Genomic DNA, 15,428 nt, shown 5'->3' with positions numbered 1-15,428 from the left:
TTTTTTTACAGTTGCCCCCTGGGTTATTCACTAGAAGTCATGGATTGAGATGTAATATTCTTTTACATTCTTTCCAGGTGACAGTTACCAGTCTCTTGAATATCTATATAGAATTCCAAGAAACACAGTGAGCTTAATTGTTCCAGAAACCTGTAAATCTATTTACGATGTACTGAGAGAAGAATATTTAAAGGTAAGTGATTTACAAGACCCCTCCTGAGTACAATTCATTTTCTTTTAAGGCCAGACGATTTTTTACACGATGCCAAGCATACTTAAAATAATTCCTTTAATCGAGTTTCAATTTAATTTTTTCAGGTCCCCAACAAACCAGATGAATAGGAGACTGTCATACATGGCTTCAACAGCAGATGGAATTTCTCAAACTGCATCGGAGCACTGGATGGCAAACATATCGCTCTTAGAAAGCCATTTCACAGTGGTGCTACCTTTTATAATTACAAAGGCTTCTGCAGCATTATATTGCTTGCTTTAGTTGACGCGGATTACAAATTTATTTATGTTGATATTGGGGCTAATGGCAGGGTAGGGGATGCAGGTTTACTGCAAACTCACCCATTTCATCAGCTTTAGAAGAGAACACTTTCAACCTCCCTCCTCTCAAAGTTCTACCAGGTAGAGAAACACCAGTACCATGTGTTATTGTTGGAGATGATGCTTTTGCTCTGAAAACCAATCCAATGAAACCTTTTCCCATGAGGGGACTTATTATTGAAAAAAGAATTTTCAATTATAGATTGAGCAGGGCAATGGCCTATGGCATAAAAGTTTGTACACTTACAACCAAAGTTATAGTAATCGAATAAATTTAATTGCATATGTACATAAATAAATAATTTATAAGTAATTTATAAATAAATACAATGCAAGGGGTCCTTAAATTGGTCAGTTGTTCATCATCAGTTGTTCAAATTACAATGAACATGTATTTGACCTAAAAATTGATCAGTTCTTCATTTTCATATTGGTTTATTAAAGCAGTGTTTATCAGCGTATGGATGTCTAATTCCAGTTTTGCACGTTTTCTTGGATTTGTAATAAGTGTCAACTTCTCACAAATATAACTGCTAAAAGCTGAGTTTTCATGTTTGTTCTCTTTTTTTCTCTGCCAATGTCTTTAAAAACATAACAGCAGATGCTGTCAGGTCATCTGTATTTCTTTTTTTGGAACACAGTGATGTTGAGATTTCACTGTCCTTTTCAGGAGTGACTTCAGCTAATTGGTGCTGAGAGCACTGAGAGTGAAGCTGTAAAATATCTCCTTCTGGAGGAAGAGAAATGGCAACATCACAATCCGCTTCAGTTGAATCCTGAAAATATATTTTAAAAAAAACACATTTAATTTTATTGTTATGATTTACCAATGAGACTTGGTTGTTGCAGCACTAAATAACTACTCTCGAGTTTGTAATAAGGCCACCATACAAATGTCAAATAAATTACCATAATAATGGGAGACAACCCCATCAACCATACAATTAAGACAACTATTTCAATTCATGATAGATAACCACACCTAAACAAATCAATAGGATGAGGAAAAGCCTTTTCTGGTCTGACATGTTGAAATTGTTTATTTTCACATGTAGAAATCTGTACGTACTACAGTATAAAATAATTGTTTTGACATTAAATGGTGATAGGCCTGCATTGCACAATTACTCATGCTCAATATATCTTCAAACATGAGACCGTAGATTGCAACCAACAATTTTTATACTAGGTCATTTTGAGACTAATAAATGTAAAATGTCCTATTGTTAGTTAGTTCACATATTCCAGAACAAAGAAAATTTGAGTTACAATAATTCAAACAGTATCCAAAGGTCTTAAGTTTAAAAATTTATACAAATGATTCTATATCACTTACAACTACTAGGCCTAAATTGTTTTCTTGGGATTGTGTTATCCCTCAAAAAAACATCCAAAAGTAGGGTGGCCCATGTACTCTACAGAAATAAAGTCCACCGCTGATAGTTCGAGACTACCACTGAAGCGTACACATTCGCCGTGCCGAGACCAACTTTCTGACGGTATGATACTATAAATAGCCATGGCACGTGCAATTGTCTACAAATCTATCAACTATTACAGCCGTAAAAAAATTATTGTTGACGATTTTGAATAGCAGTGAAATTAAGCTTCTTGGTTATTACAGCAGATTTAGAAATTACGTTCGTTTCATTTTTTTAAATCGCTTCATCATTAACTGTACCTTTAAGAGCGGCATCTTTTGGTTTAGTACAAATAATATCTCTGAATCACTCGGGTTAGACAGGAACATGATACTAGCAGTAGTTTCATTTTACTTTTACAAGGTTCTTAAAACGATTGTTGAGCTACCTAACGTGCTTATTTATAAATTCAATTTCTTGTTCTAGCTTTCTGTTATGTTTCGTAAAAAAGTAGTCTTGATTATCCCGACCTGTCAATCAGACGTAGAATGGTCAATAGACTGGTTAAGCGAGACTAATTTCAAAACAAGGGCACGTAACCTATCTTTTACTCAAAAGTGTCTGGATGTTATGGACGACACTTGGAACCAGTTTTCAGTCTATTATTTATAGATGATTAATGGTCATAGCTTATTAAGTACAACATGATCGTTTATTTAGTGACTATAATTGTGTGAAACTGATTTGAGGCTTGGCATATATATAAATATTGTGGCGTAATTGTCGAGATATATGGAGATATATGGAGATATTTATTTATGGTGGGTCACCCTACCAAAAGGTCAAAGTACCGCCATGTACTCTTGTAAACACTGGAAGTAGATTGACCACTGACAACCTTCTTCACCTTGACCAACTCTTTATTATAATAAGATCTGAGTAGCCCAATTTTCTTATTAACTTGTTGTTCTGAAATGAAATATAAAATTGTAAAAATAACTTTTTATGAAAAATAACTTTTTATTTAAGAGTATGCTAAATGCCCAGGCATTGTATGTAAATTAATACTAGAACTAAATTTATGAATAGTCAATAAATATTATTTAATTTAAGAAATATTTAGATTGAGCTAGGCCCTATAAAATATAAATCTAATATTCGAGAAAATAATGGGATTCTTTTTTTAAATTAAAAAATCGTTTTGAGGGTCTTTGAACCCGAATCGACATAAACAAAAGCAAACAAACATTTGCATTAATGATTTTACACACTAGTTGCACGTAGGCCTACTAGTACAGGTTGCCATTTGGTAGATCGCGAAAATTTAGACCAGGATAATTAGCCTAATCACTGACTGACTGTATCCAAAATCTGCACCAAATGACTTCAATAAGTATTCTACTTATCTATATAAATAATCAGTGTGAACCCAGTTGCAGAAATATCCACAGTTGCCTTGTCTTGCTGTAGGCGTTTCTTAATCTTTCTGACTGCCCAATTTCTTTGTTTACAGAACTTGTCATTTCCGCTAGGAATGACACTGACAGGCATAAGAAATTATGGATCAAAAAATAGTTACATAAAGTTATGTTATAACATATTGGGTCATGGAATTGGAGATATATATGATAATAGTATTGCTACCTACATTAGCTAAAAATAATATCTACTTCAACAATTAAAGATTCTAGGCCTCGCCAATCCGCGGTAGCCTAGCGACTGTCGTGACATTGACTCGTTGAGGCTGATTCGTATTCCCGCTATTGTCCATTAATAAAACAACTTACCTGTCCAATTTTTCCCCATCTCCTGTGCAATGGCTCTCAGTGCTGCCTGTTTTTTCTCGTGTTTATGGTAATCTTCGGATTGAATAGACCACAGCACGCTTTGGCGGTTGAAATAAAAAATAAAATTCTCTGTTTTGGCCCGGTTGAGTTCGACGTCTGACATTTTGAGGAAGTGCGCGTTTGCATTTGATTGGTCAATTCACAGGACAAATCCTACGAGAATAGGACTTGTTCTAAACCTAAGGATTTATCCGTAGGTAAGAAAATCTGTAACCTATAGGACAAATTTTCCCGTTCACATGAAAGGATTCAGCCTATGGATATAAAACCTCAGGATAAATCCACTAGTCTGACTCAGCCTTTAGTGGAGTAGAACGAACAATACTACCAGGGATGTGCCAAGGATGTGTTCAGCTAGGCATTTAAAAAAGAAACAATTACCTGTACATTATCTATATAGGTCTGTACATCTTTAACAAATACTTTAACAGCTTTCTCTAAACAATGAAACTTCATTTCTTCTCTTTCAAACTGTTCATCTTTTGTCTGTAAGTTAATGGGTTTCTTAATTATCTATCTGGTAATAATATTGATTGCTTCTGTGTTGATGAGAAGTCAACTTTATTCTAAATAATTACTTAGCACAATTCCTACCAAAATTATTAAAGATAGGTTGCCAGGCAACAAAACATACACCCACAGCAGTAAAATCGTCCGAGCGGTCGACAAGAGTTGTCGTATATTTATTCTTTTGTAGGTAATAAGGGGGCATTTAATAGACAATTTCATACAGATGACATTATAATTTATGTCGTTTGAGGGTTCAAAAGGTTGTTAAGATAGGTTGCCTGGCAACAAAAGCAGCTAAATCGTCCGGGCAGTCAACAAGTGTTGTCGCATATTTTTACTGTTTTCGGGAATGAAACATTTATAAAACACTAAAATCTGATTAAGAGTAACAACTCATGAAGTAATTATCAGAAAACCATTAGAATTTATTTGGTTTTAAAACAAAACTTTTAATATCATGGATTTAGCTGTTCAAGTCATAAAAATTTACTTGTTCGTATCAAGATCTTAAACTCTGTGTATCAATCTGAAGTCAATCGGATGATAACTTTAGCCTCTAGAGCGTCACAAGTGATCAAGGGCCATAACTTTGGCAGTAATTATCGGAAATCTTTGAAAATCAATAGGATTCTTCGTCTCATGACCTCAAACACTGAGTATAAATTTAAAGTCAATCAGATATTAACTTTAGCCTCTAGAGCATCCACAAGATTTTTGAAGTGATCAAGGGCCATAACTCTGGCAGTAATTATTTGAAATCGATGAAAATCAATAGGCTTCTTTGTCTCATGACATTAAACACTGTGTATAAATTTAAAGTGAATTGGATATTAACTCTATCCTCTAGAGCATCCACAAGATTTTTCAAAGTGATCAAGGGCTATAACTCTGGCAGTAATTATCGTACATTGCTGGAAAATAAATAGGATTTTTCGTCTCATGACTTTAACCACTGTGTATAAATTTAAAGTCAATTGGATATTAACTTTGGCCTCTAGAGCGTCCACAAGATTTTTTGAAGTGATCAAGGGCCGAAAATCACTGAAAATGAATAGACTTCTTCGTCTCATGACCTTAAACACTGTGTATAAATTTAAAGTCAATCGGATATTAGCTTTGGCCTCTAGAGCGTCCACAAGATTTTTTGAAGTGATCAAGGTCCATAACTCTGGCAGTAATTATCAGAAATCGCTGAAAATCAATAGGATTCCTCATCTCATGACCTTAAACACTATGTATAAATTTAAAGTCAATCGGATAAACTTTAGCCTCTAGAGCGTCCACAAGATTTTTTGAAGTGATCAAGGGCCATAACTCTGGCAGTAATTATCGGAAATCGCTGAAAATCAATAGGCTTCTTCGTCTCATTGCCTTAAACACTGTATATACATTTAAAGTCAATCAGATATTAACTTTAGCCTCTAGAGCGTCCACAAGCAATTGTGGATGCCAGAAGGACAGACGGGGGCAACGACAATATACGACCACATTTCAATGTGGTCGTATAAAAACTAAAACAAGGGCCATAACTCTGGAAGTAATTGACAGAATTTGTTGAATTTGACAGGCTTTTTCGTTTTACTAATTCAAAAAATGCATATCAATTTCAAACAGATTGGATAACTTTTGTCGTTCAAACGTTCACAAGGTGCAACAAAGTAAATCAAGGGCCGTAACTCTACAAGTAATTGACAGAAATTGCTGACATTCAATAGGCTTCTTCATTTCACTAATTTAAATGATGCATATGAATTTCATACAGACTGATTGGGTGATAACTTTTGTTGTTCAAGCGTTCACAAGATTCAACAATGTGAAACAAGGGCCATAACTCTAGATGTAATGAACGGAAATTTGCTGAAACTCAATAGTCTTGTTCGTTTTACTAATTTAAACGATACATATCAATTTCATACAGATCGGATAATAACTTTTGTCGTTAAAGCATTCACAAGGTACACCAATGTGAAACAAGGGCCATAATTATGGTGTAATTAACGGACATTGCTGAAATTCAATATGCATCTTCGTTGCAACAGATCGGATGATAACTCTTGTCATTAGAGCGTTCACAAGTTTCAACAAAGTGAAACGAGGGCCATAACTCTAGATGTAATTAACAGAAATTGCTGAAATTCAATAAGCTTCTTTGTTTTACTAATCTAAATGATGCATATAAATTTCATACAGATCGGATAATAACTTTTGTCGTTAGAGCATTCACAAGGTACAACAAGCCAACAGTGAGGCTGATGTCCCCCGCCGAAATCTCCAAATAAATAGATGACACATATTAATTAATCGCACATCTATTTTTTTCCAAAGTATCAAGCAATCAAACTGATTATGAACTATACACTAAGTTTCATCACTCTCTATCAGATAGAATCAAAGTTATCTTGTACCAAAGCAGGAAATTGCTAATCTCTGCTTAGCTTTAGCTCGATATGTTAATCATTGAACTCAGTCAAGACGAACATCTACATCAAGTTTAAACATTCTACCTCAATTAGAAGAAGAGTTGTTATGTTCCAAAGTCTTGACCAATCAAAATGCTTATTGCTCGTTAGCCTAAGCAGAAAATTCTCATCATCGAACTTAGTCACCAAGTTTCATCACTCTCACTTAATTGGAACTAAAGTTATCGTGTCCCAAAGCATCAACCAATCAAATTGCTTATCTTTGCTTACCCTAAGCAGAAATTGCTTATCTTCACACTCCATCAAGGCATTGACCTAATAAACACTTACACCAAGTTTGAACATTCTAGCTCAATTAGAAGGAGGGTTATTGTGTCCCAAAAAGTCCGTCCGTCCCACTTTTTGGGACACCATAACCCTCCTTCTTCGAAAGGCAGGAGACAACAAAGTGAAACAAGAGCCATAACTCAGTTCTAAAAACTAGAACAAGGGCTGTAACTCTGGAAGTAATGTACAGAAATTGTTGAAATTCAACAGGCTTTTTCGTTTTTTACTAATTCAAATAATGCATATCAATTTCATACAGATCGGATGATAACTTTTGTCGTTTGAACATTCACAAGGTTCAACAAAGTAAAACAAGGGCCATAACTCTAGAAGTAATTGACAGAAGTTTCTGAAATTCAATAGGCTTCTTCGGTTCACTAATTTAAATGATGCATTTCAATTTCAAACAGATCGGATGATAACTGTTGTCATTAAAACGTTCACAAGATTCAACAAAGTGAAACAAGGGCCATAACTCTAATTGTAATTAACAGAAATTGCTGAAATTCAATAGGCTTCTTTGTTTTACTAATTCAAATAATACATATAAATTTCATACAGATTAGTTGACAACTTTTGTCGTTGGAGCGATCACAAGGTGCAACAAAGTGAAACAAGGGCCACTGTGACCTCTAGAGTGTCCACAAGCTAAAAACGTGATTTTCCGTACAATCCTGGGCCATAATCCATGAAGTTATGGTCTGATACATGCCAGTATGGAAAGGAACCGAGATCTTTGGGAGATAGACCTATATTTTAAGTTTCGTCAAAATTGGATGAAAATTGTGACATGTATACTGTCCACAGACGGACGGACAGACAGACAGGGGCTACAGCATAACACGGTCACATGAAAATGTGGGCGTAAAAAAAAACTCTAGCCTCTTTCGTGTTCACAAGAAATTTTGTCAGAATGACTGGGTCAATAACTCTGGAACATACTGTCGTAGAATGCTGAAAATCGATTTGGATCATTTATCGTTTAGCAATCATCATACTAAATTTGAAAAAGAAATCGGTCGAACACACTAGCCTCTTTCGTCTTCACATTAAATTTTGTTGCCGGAATGACAGGAGGAATAATTCTGGAACATCAATAGAGGTCATCCTTTAAAGGTTGGCCATCATCACACCAAATTTGAACTTATATGTCAAAAACTCTATCCTCTATCTCATTAACAAGAAATTGTTGACAGACGGACGAGCAGTGACGACATTCACCAACTACATGTGGACATATGATGAGTTAATGCATTCATTATTTACAGATAATCAATTAGTATTTGTAAGTAAGATAATTTACCTGTAAACTAATGCCCATTGTATTAGATAATCTGCCTCTTATTCTACCCGATTTCTTTTTTAAAGTATGAATATTAATCTTAGAGATTTTATCACCAAGACTGGCATCTGATTCTTTCTTATACTTGTACACTAAAATAGATTGAGTAAATCAATAATTAGGTACAGGAAAGCTATGCATAGCGTTGAAATATGCCCATCGAGCAGCTATGTCTCAACAGGGTCATTCTACAATAATGGTGTAACTTTGATATATGAATTCTTGAAATAAAATTAAACTGGCAACATTGAATTTCTTGTTAATTCTTTTCATTAATATATGTTCTATTCAAATATGTGGTCGGCCGTAATCAAAATTTATTTTTAGCCTAATGTTTTCACATAATGGCATCACAGGTATCTAAATTTATTTTAAAAATCAAACGTATTTTGCATAAGAATGTTAATCTAGTCCTGCCAATACCAGTAATAACGATTATATCGTTATCTGCCTTCAGGATCGACTATTATACACGTTTGATTCTTTATTCTGATGAGATCGTCCAACAACAAACTCTTTCAATCCTGCTCAAGGGTCACAAACTAAGGGATAACTATTATCGTTTGCATGGCGATAATCGTGGACCTCTGGGTTACTGTTTACATCCATAAACAAGTTAAGCATGACAGAGAGAAACAGGTGACAGAGATTAATGCACATGTTGCGAAGTTGAAACGGCTGGCGCGAAAATGACAGGAATCGCAAAGTTGACACCTTTAAGGTGTTGCAGTCTTTGAAACTTGATATTACTTGGAAATGGTCGATAAAAACATTACAAATATTGTAGAATAATGTTTAATGAGAATATACCCAATTCATTTAGATACATAATGTTTAAATGCACTTAAAATCCTTAAAACAACGTTCAAACACATGACATTCGTTCGCTATTTTTATTAGACTTCAATACTGAGTCTATTGACAAAGTTTAACTAGGGGTAGAAAATGTAGACTGGGTTGTCATGACGCTCAATATTCTAATAGCTTAATTTTGATCAGGATCGTTTTAGATATCAAGTATACCATATTTAATAGATTTTATCATCTACATGTATTTTGAGGGCTTTCTAATGTTGCAATTCTATATATACATATAGTTTAAAACAATATATAATAACACATGTAAAATATCAATTCGTTCTATTATGAAAATAAAATAACAAAATTGGAAACAAAATCAGAAACAAAACAACTCAGTATGGGAACTGGGAGAGATGGTAATAAACAAGCAATCATAGAAAAGATCTCTAAAAACGTTCAAATGCGTCATACTTTTAGGACAAGTTCTTGTACACATCATCATTTATTTTGAAATGACGCCCAGTAACTTTATCCATATCGGCAATACAGGCGACCAACTTTGAATGCTCATACCACCAGGGCTGCCGACAACCAGTATCGCAGCGCAATTTGCGATACATATTTTGTCCGTTGCTAATCAAAAATTAAAATCTAAAGTTTTTGATTCGCAATAACTGCGAATCATTAATATGCCTGTCATTTTGGATATTGACACAAGGATAATCCACATTTGAAGACTAGAAAGCTTTCTCAACAATTTCAACGAGTATAAAATGTTGAATAAAATTTTATAAACAAAACTAAATTCTCCGTGTGACATTTTCTTCTCGAAACTACCCAGACACAATTCATTATACGGTACTATATAATACAGGGACATAACTCTATGAATAGGGACTATTAAACCGGAAACAGGGAATCAAGTAGTACCACTCACGTTGCGAGACATCAAGTAATTATATGATATTTTGAAAGAAATAAATCCAGTGTATCCTCTACGTATTGTAAATAAAATATAAAAAAATAAATGTTAACGTATTGTAAAATGATAAATCAAAGTAAAAATTCCCGTAAAATATCACGTGTGTCTAGTCAATCGAGGTGCGCCCGATTGAACAAGAAAGGCAATACACGATAAAAAGCAGACGAAATTGTTTTCTAATGAAGATTTCTAACGTACAAAAAATAACAATTAAAATGATTGGGGCTTCGGAAGTCACTGTTAAGAATTGGCTTCAGACATAAGACCTAACTAAATGTCTACATCACATTCACAAACTGTCACAAGTACTTGTGGCAGTCCTAAAAAAATCTAAGATTAGTAAGAATGGAATCTAATCATATTTGTTATGAACTAAAGTAATATCTTGTTATTTAGGTGTTTTATGTTGAAACTGAAAAACTGCTAATCAATTTTTAAATTTGCTAATCAAATTTGGCAAAATTGGACTTTTTGATTAGCAGTGCTGCTAATCAACCGTGAAAAATTACCGACAGCCCTGCATACCACAACCAGTCATGCATGGACGGCCAGTAATATTTATTAGTTCCTGCATTATGCATGACCGTAACTTCTACGTCATCTTCGTAAACATCTTCAAATTTTCCCGCATAAAATTTTCCCTCATATTCCACGACACAGAGCTGTTCAACTAGTTCTGGTAAAACAACAATGTCGTCTTTATTGGTATCAGAGTTGATGTCATCTTTTGATGGACTGTCATTAGTCTCAATTTCATCCAGAGATTTCAATATCTGTATACTGCTAGGTAGATAACAGTCACAGTGAACACCTTGACAGAAACAACTAACATCCCTGAACAACATTTCGCCAAATTTAGTTGTTATAAGTTGGTGGATTTTCAGGGTACCCCTTACAGCAACAATATTGTTATATACTCTTCAAAAAAAGTAGCGGATATTCAGAAACATTACAAAACTGCAGAAATGCACTGATGTTTTTATTAGAGGTAACCAGTGTATGTTAATAACAGGCCAATTGCCTACACATGAACATAAAAAACAGTTCATATGAGCGGCTTATCTGACGACCCCATTTCATTCAAAATGAGATACACTGTCAAAAGTGAAAATGGAGGTTTTTGATTTTTGTCTTAACAATGAGTAATTGCTCCACCATTAATATAATATAAACAAACATGAATCATGACGACAAATTAGAATTAATTTAAAAAACATATATATGGCCCATGAAGAGAGAAATTTTACAATAAAAAAAAAATTGATAATTGATATTGAACTGGCAATGCAATCAAATGGATTTTTTGAAATGGCATTCTTAAATTAATGTCATGGGCGTCAACATCTTGTTTTAGGACTAGTTACCTCCATTAGACTTTGTCTATGATAATGTAAAAGACCGGATAATGTAGCTGATGATCTATTATTCTCAAATGTTGACAACGCATCCAGACTAATTCGTAGAATATTTTTCTGGATGATAGAGACTGTCTAATCCAACAAGGATAAAAATCATAAATTCAAAATATGGTTTACTTACCTAAATCTTTTCTGCGTTTATATTCATTAATAGCTTTTGCTACATCTGTCATGGCATTGATAGCTTTTACTACTTCTAGTTTATCAATATGATCATCATCTGTATTCTAGAAAACATCAAAATTCAAGTATATACATCGCTCGTATATTCTGGACATGTCCTAAGTGATTTTTCAAACATCCGACCAATTGGACATCAAGATATGGTGAATCATATTCAAAATTCCAAAAATATTTACTGTAATGAGGTATAACTATTACTAATCTCGATTGCTGTTGATAATAGTTGGGTGTTATGTTTAAGTTTCATTATTTGGTACAAATTTGATGTCTTGTAACAAATTTTTCGTGTATTCTACATTTTTTGACTGTTAAGAATTTAGTCAGTCAAAGCTACTGGCAGGTCGAAGCAGCAGGCTTCACGTGTTGTGATCCCGCCAGTCTCATATTATTTTTTCACTGACATATGGTGACAAGTGGCAGCAAGTGAAAATTATGTGAGAGAATCTCACGCTAACATGCATAGTGTGTAGAACCTATCTCTAAGTATTGACTAACTGGCCTATGTGTTAGAATATCTATATATGAAGTAGAAAGGGTTCATTGTGGTTACTATTCATGGAAATTCGTGAGAAATATATGTGTTGTCAGTAGTCGCTTAAACCTGTCAGTACTTGTAACGTTCGTCAGTATTCCTATAAATGGTCAGTAATAATCATAAGGTGAGTATTTAAGTTAATTGGTTAGTATTCCTTATTTGTGTAAGTATGTAAAAATAACGCGAGGAATTAAACAAACGTGAGTTAAGCCGAACATAATTCAGTCGCGTGCGGAGGAAATTGAAAAAAGCGTGACTAATTAAGAAACCGTCACTAATTGAGCTCTGGGTCACTATCAGAGTGAAACCGCCAGTTATCTTTGATGTGCGTCAGTAACTGGACCCGACGCCAGTAGAGCGTGAAATCGTTAACTATATAAATTTCTGGTGAGTATTGTTAGTGAGTATCGTCGCTACATTCTGAAAAAATTATTAATTAATTATTTACTAATATTCTCGAATCGGGAAATGTTTTTAAACAATAATGGATGGCAGTCAACAATAGGAGTATTTGTCGGCGATTTTGATTACCGCCGTAATGTGTAGTGTTATTTAATTTACAATTTATATTTATAACTGTATGGAATAAATTTGGAACCACAACTAATGATTAAAAAAAGATCAACACAAATCTGTTTTCACTAATTTTATTGAAACAGATAATATGATAGCAGATAACAGAAATAATGAATTTCATAAACATACACACAAGCTAAAATTCTGATCACTGAACAATCGTGTGAATATCTATATACATTATTATTGGTATCTTCAGATTTGCAACATATTACAAACTGATTCCTGTTAAAAAAAAACCCCAAAAAACAACCCATATAATTCAAACGTCAACCCGACCATTTCAAGAATAATTGTCTGTGTCAAGGTGACTGATTTAAAAAGATTTTTGTGAAAGAGTTGCAAAATTGATTACAGCTCACAGGAAACTAAAATTTTGTAATGTGGATTTGGTATCGTTTTACTATTGTGTAAGAAAACAAAATATGAATTCAAAGAACTATATCAACCTTCATTTTTTATCTTGCAAGCATACCAAGTTGATAAATTGTGGAAACTCTCTCTCCCTCTCTGGATAGCCATAATGTGGATGGGTATGCTGTGGCGGTCTTCGTTTAATTTTATGAATTGTTTTTATTGAATGAATGATGTTTTCAAAAGGTAATAAAATTAACTGCCAAACGACTCGTTATCCCGTCAGGTAGCACATGTTTGGCAGTTCAATTTATGATTTTTTGCATTTCAATCTTTAATAATTATTCTTTTAAAGTAAATAAATTAAAGTGCCAAACGAACGATTTGTCATGCGTAGAATGTTTGGCCTTGTATACTGAGCGCCATGGAAAACGCATCACTTAGTTTTTCGTATAACAAAATAATCCTGTAAACATATCTTATTTATTTTGCTTCTTATTGTGAACAATATTCAAATGGGAACACATCAATAACAACACATTTGTAGACTTATGGATGTTTAATCTGTAATCAACGTAGAAGTCAGAGGGGTCAAAACCAAAAGTACGACACAGATGTCAGTAGCGCGTGTTCTCCATGGGCTCTTACGCACGCTGTGCAGCGACGTTGCATGGAATTTACCAATGTTTGAAAGAAGGCCTGGGGCAAATTGTTCTATTCGTGGACAAGAGCAGCTTCTAAAGCAACAATGGTGTGCATCTGTGGTCTCCGATACAGACAGCGACCAATCTCATCCCATACATGTTCTATCGGTGCCATGTCCGGAGACATGGCTGGCCAGTCCAAGACATTGATGTTGTTAGCAGCCAGGTAGTCCATACTAAAACGGGCGGTATGCGGACGTGCATTATCCTGTGCGCTAGAAACATCGGAACAACAATTGGTTGCAAGACATCATCATGGTAGGCTACAGCATTAACGCGACCCCTGCAAATGTGTAGGGCGGTCCGGTGATGAAATGTGAAGCCTCCCCACACCATTACATTTCCCCCATCCCATTGATTTGTTTCGAAGACGCAGCAGTCTGCAAGACGTTCCCCAAGACGTCTCCACACACGTTGACGGCCATCAGCGTGATAAAGATGAAAGCGACTCTCATCACTGAAGAGCACACTTTACCAGTCTACTCTTCTCCATGTCTGGTGTCCTTGAGCCCATATCAAACGCTGCTGACGGTGATGATCCCTGAGGATAGCTCCAACATAAGGTCGTCATGCACGGAGTCCTACTTCTCTTAGACAACGTCTTACGGTGTTGGCACTTACTGGTCCTTGTCTTCTGACGACTGCTGAACCTGTTCGAGTCGCTGGGCGGAATCTGTCACGCAGATGAGTGACCTGGATGTTGCGGTCTTGAGCCTGGGTTGTATTGCGTTGTGGACCAGGATGTTGACAGTCATGTGTTGATCAAGTAACTCGAACACGTTCCACCAACCTTACAATAGTGGACTGATGACAATTGAAGTGTCTGGCAATAGCACGTGTAGACATGCCAGCCCTGGACATTCCCATGGCTTCATTCCGTTGATTTTCAGTAAGTCTCGGCATCTCTAGCTCGATTCCTTCACACGTCCAACAACAAATTACGACAGATTGACGTTTCACAGTTCATGCACTGCACATTAAGTTGAAAACATGCTTTTAAAGGGCTCACACACAATGCTGCACGTGAATATTGGGTTTTTCATGTGTGTCTTGTGCAACTTTTTTTTGTGCACAAGGGCCGATATTTTTTGCATTTGGGAGCATTGTGGGAAACAGTAGTCCATAGTATTGCATAATATTATACATACAAAACCACCTAGTAATAAAATATTTGGGAAAAAAAAGTGATGCGTTTTCCATGGCGCTCAGTATATATTATACCATATAATATGTTATTACTATATAGATACATGCAACAAATAAACACTAATATAGCAGGAGAAACCATAACTACAAGATGAAAATGGTTAACCGTACAGGCAAGAAATTGAAAACTTCACATTAATAGGGATTAAATAAATCCTCCCAAAGATTTGGGAGAAAATGTCCAGAGTCCCTTTCATCTTGTAGTTATGGTTTCACCTGTTAATTAATGTATTAACTGTTATCTATATATTCCTATCTCTCTAAAACGGGCGGTATGCGGACGTGCATTATCCTGTTGGAAGTGCAG

General features: G+C 35.0%; 1 protein-coding gene across 3 annotated transcripts in view; it reads right to left on the bottom strand.

Annotated features, from left to right (window-relative positions):
* Window positions 1-579: 579 nt before the first annotated feature.
* The window catches only part of LOC126825375 (dynamin-binding protein), a 143,141-nt gene continuing 128,292 nt past the window's right edge, over window positions 580-15,428 (bottom strand). Inside the window, exons 10-15 of one of the 3 annotated variants that reach the window (XR_008788428.1) lie at window positions 11,685-11,790; window positions 8,324-8,454; window positions 4,145-4,249; window positions 3,704-3,801; window positions 2,752-2,885; window positions 580-1,331 (exon numbers count right to left, since the gene is read on the bottom strand). Coding sequence is in view for 1 of the 3 variants with exons in the window: in XM_056101584.1 (XP_055957559.1) it covers window positions 3,766-3,801; window positions 4,145-4,249; window positions 8,324-8,454; window positions 11,685-11,790 (378 nt within the window). In the remaining 2 variants the exon portion in view is untranslated. Of the gene's footprint in view, window positions 1,332-2,751; window positions 2,886-3,513; window positions 3,802-4,144; window positions 4,250-8,323; window positions 8,455-11,684; window positions 11,791-15,428 lie in introns of those variants that run through there. The other 2 variants (XR_008788429.1, XM_056101584.1) reach the window with 2 other exon arrangements.

The sequence above is a fragment of the Patella vulgata genome, chromosome 6 (genome assembly GCF_932274485.2).
Source record: "Patella vulgata chromosome 6, xgPatVulg1.2, whole genome shotgun sequence".
In the NCBI taxonomy this organism is placed as follows: Eukaryota; Metazoa; Mollusca; class Gastropoda; family Patellidae; genus Patella; species Patella vulgata.
This window is presented reverse-complemented; position numbering and strand designations above follow the sequence as displayed.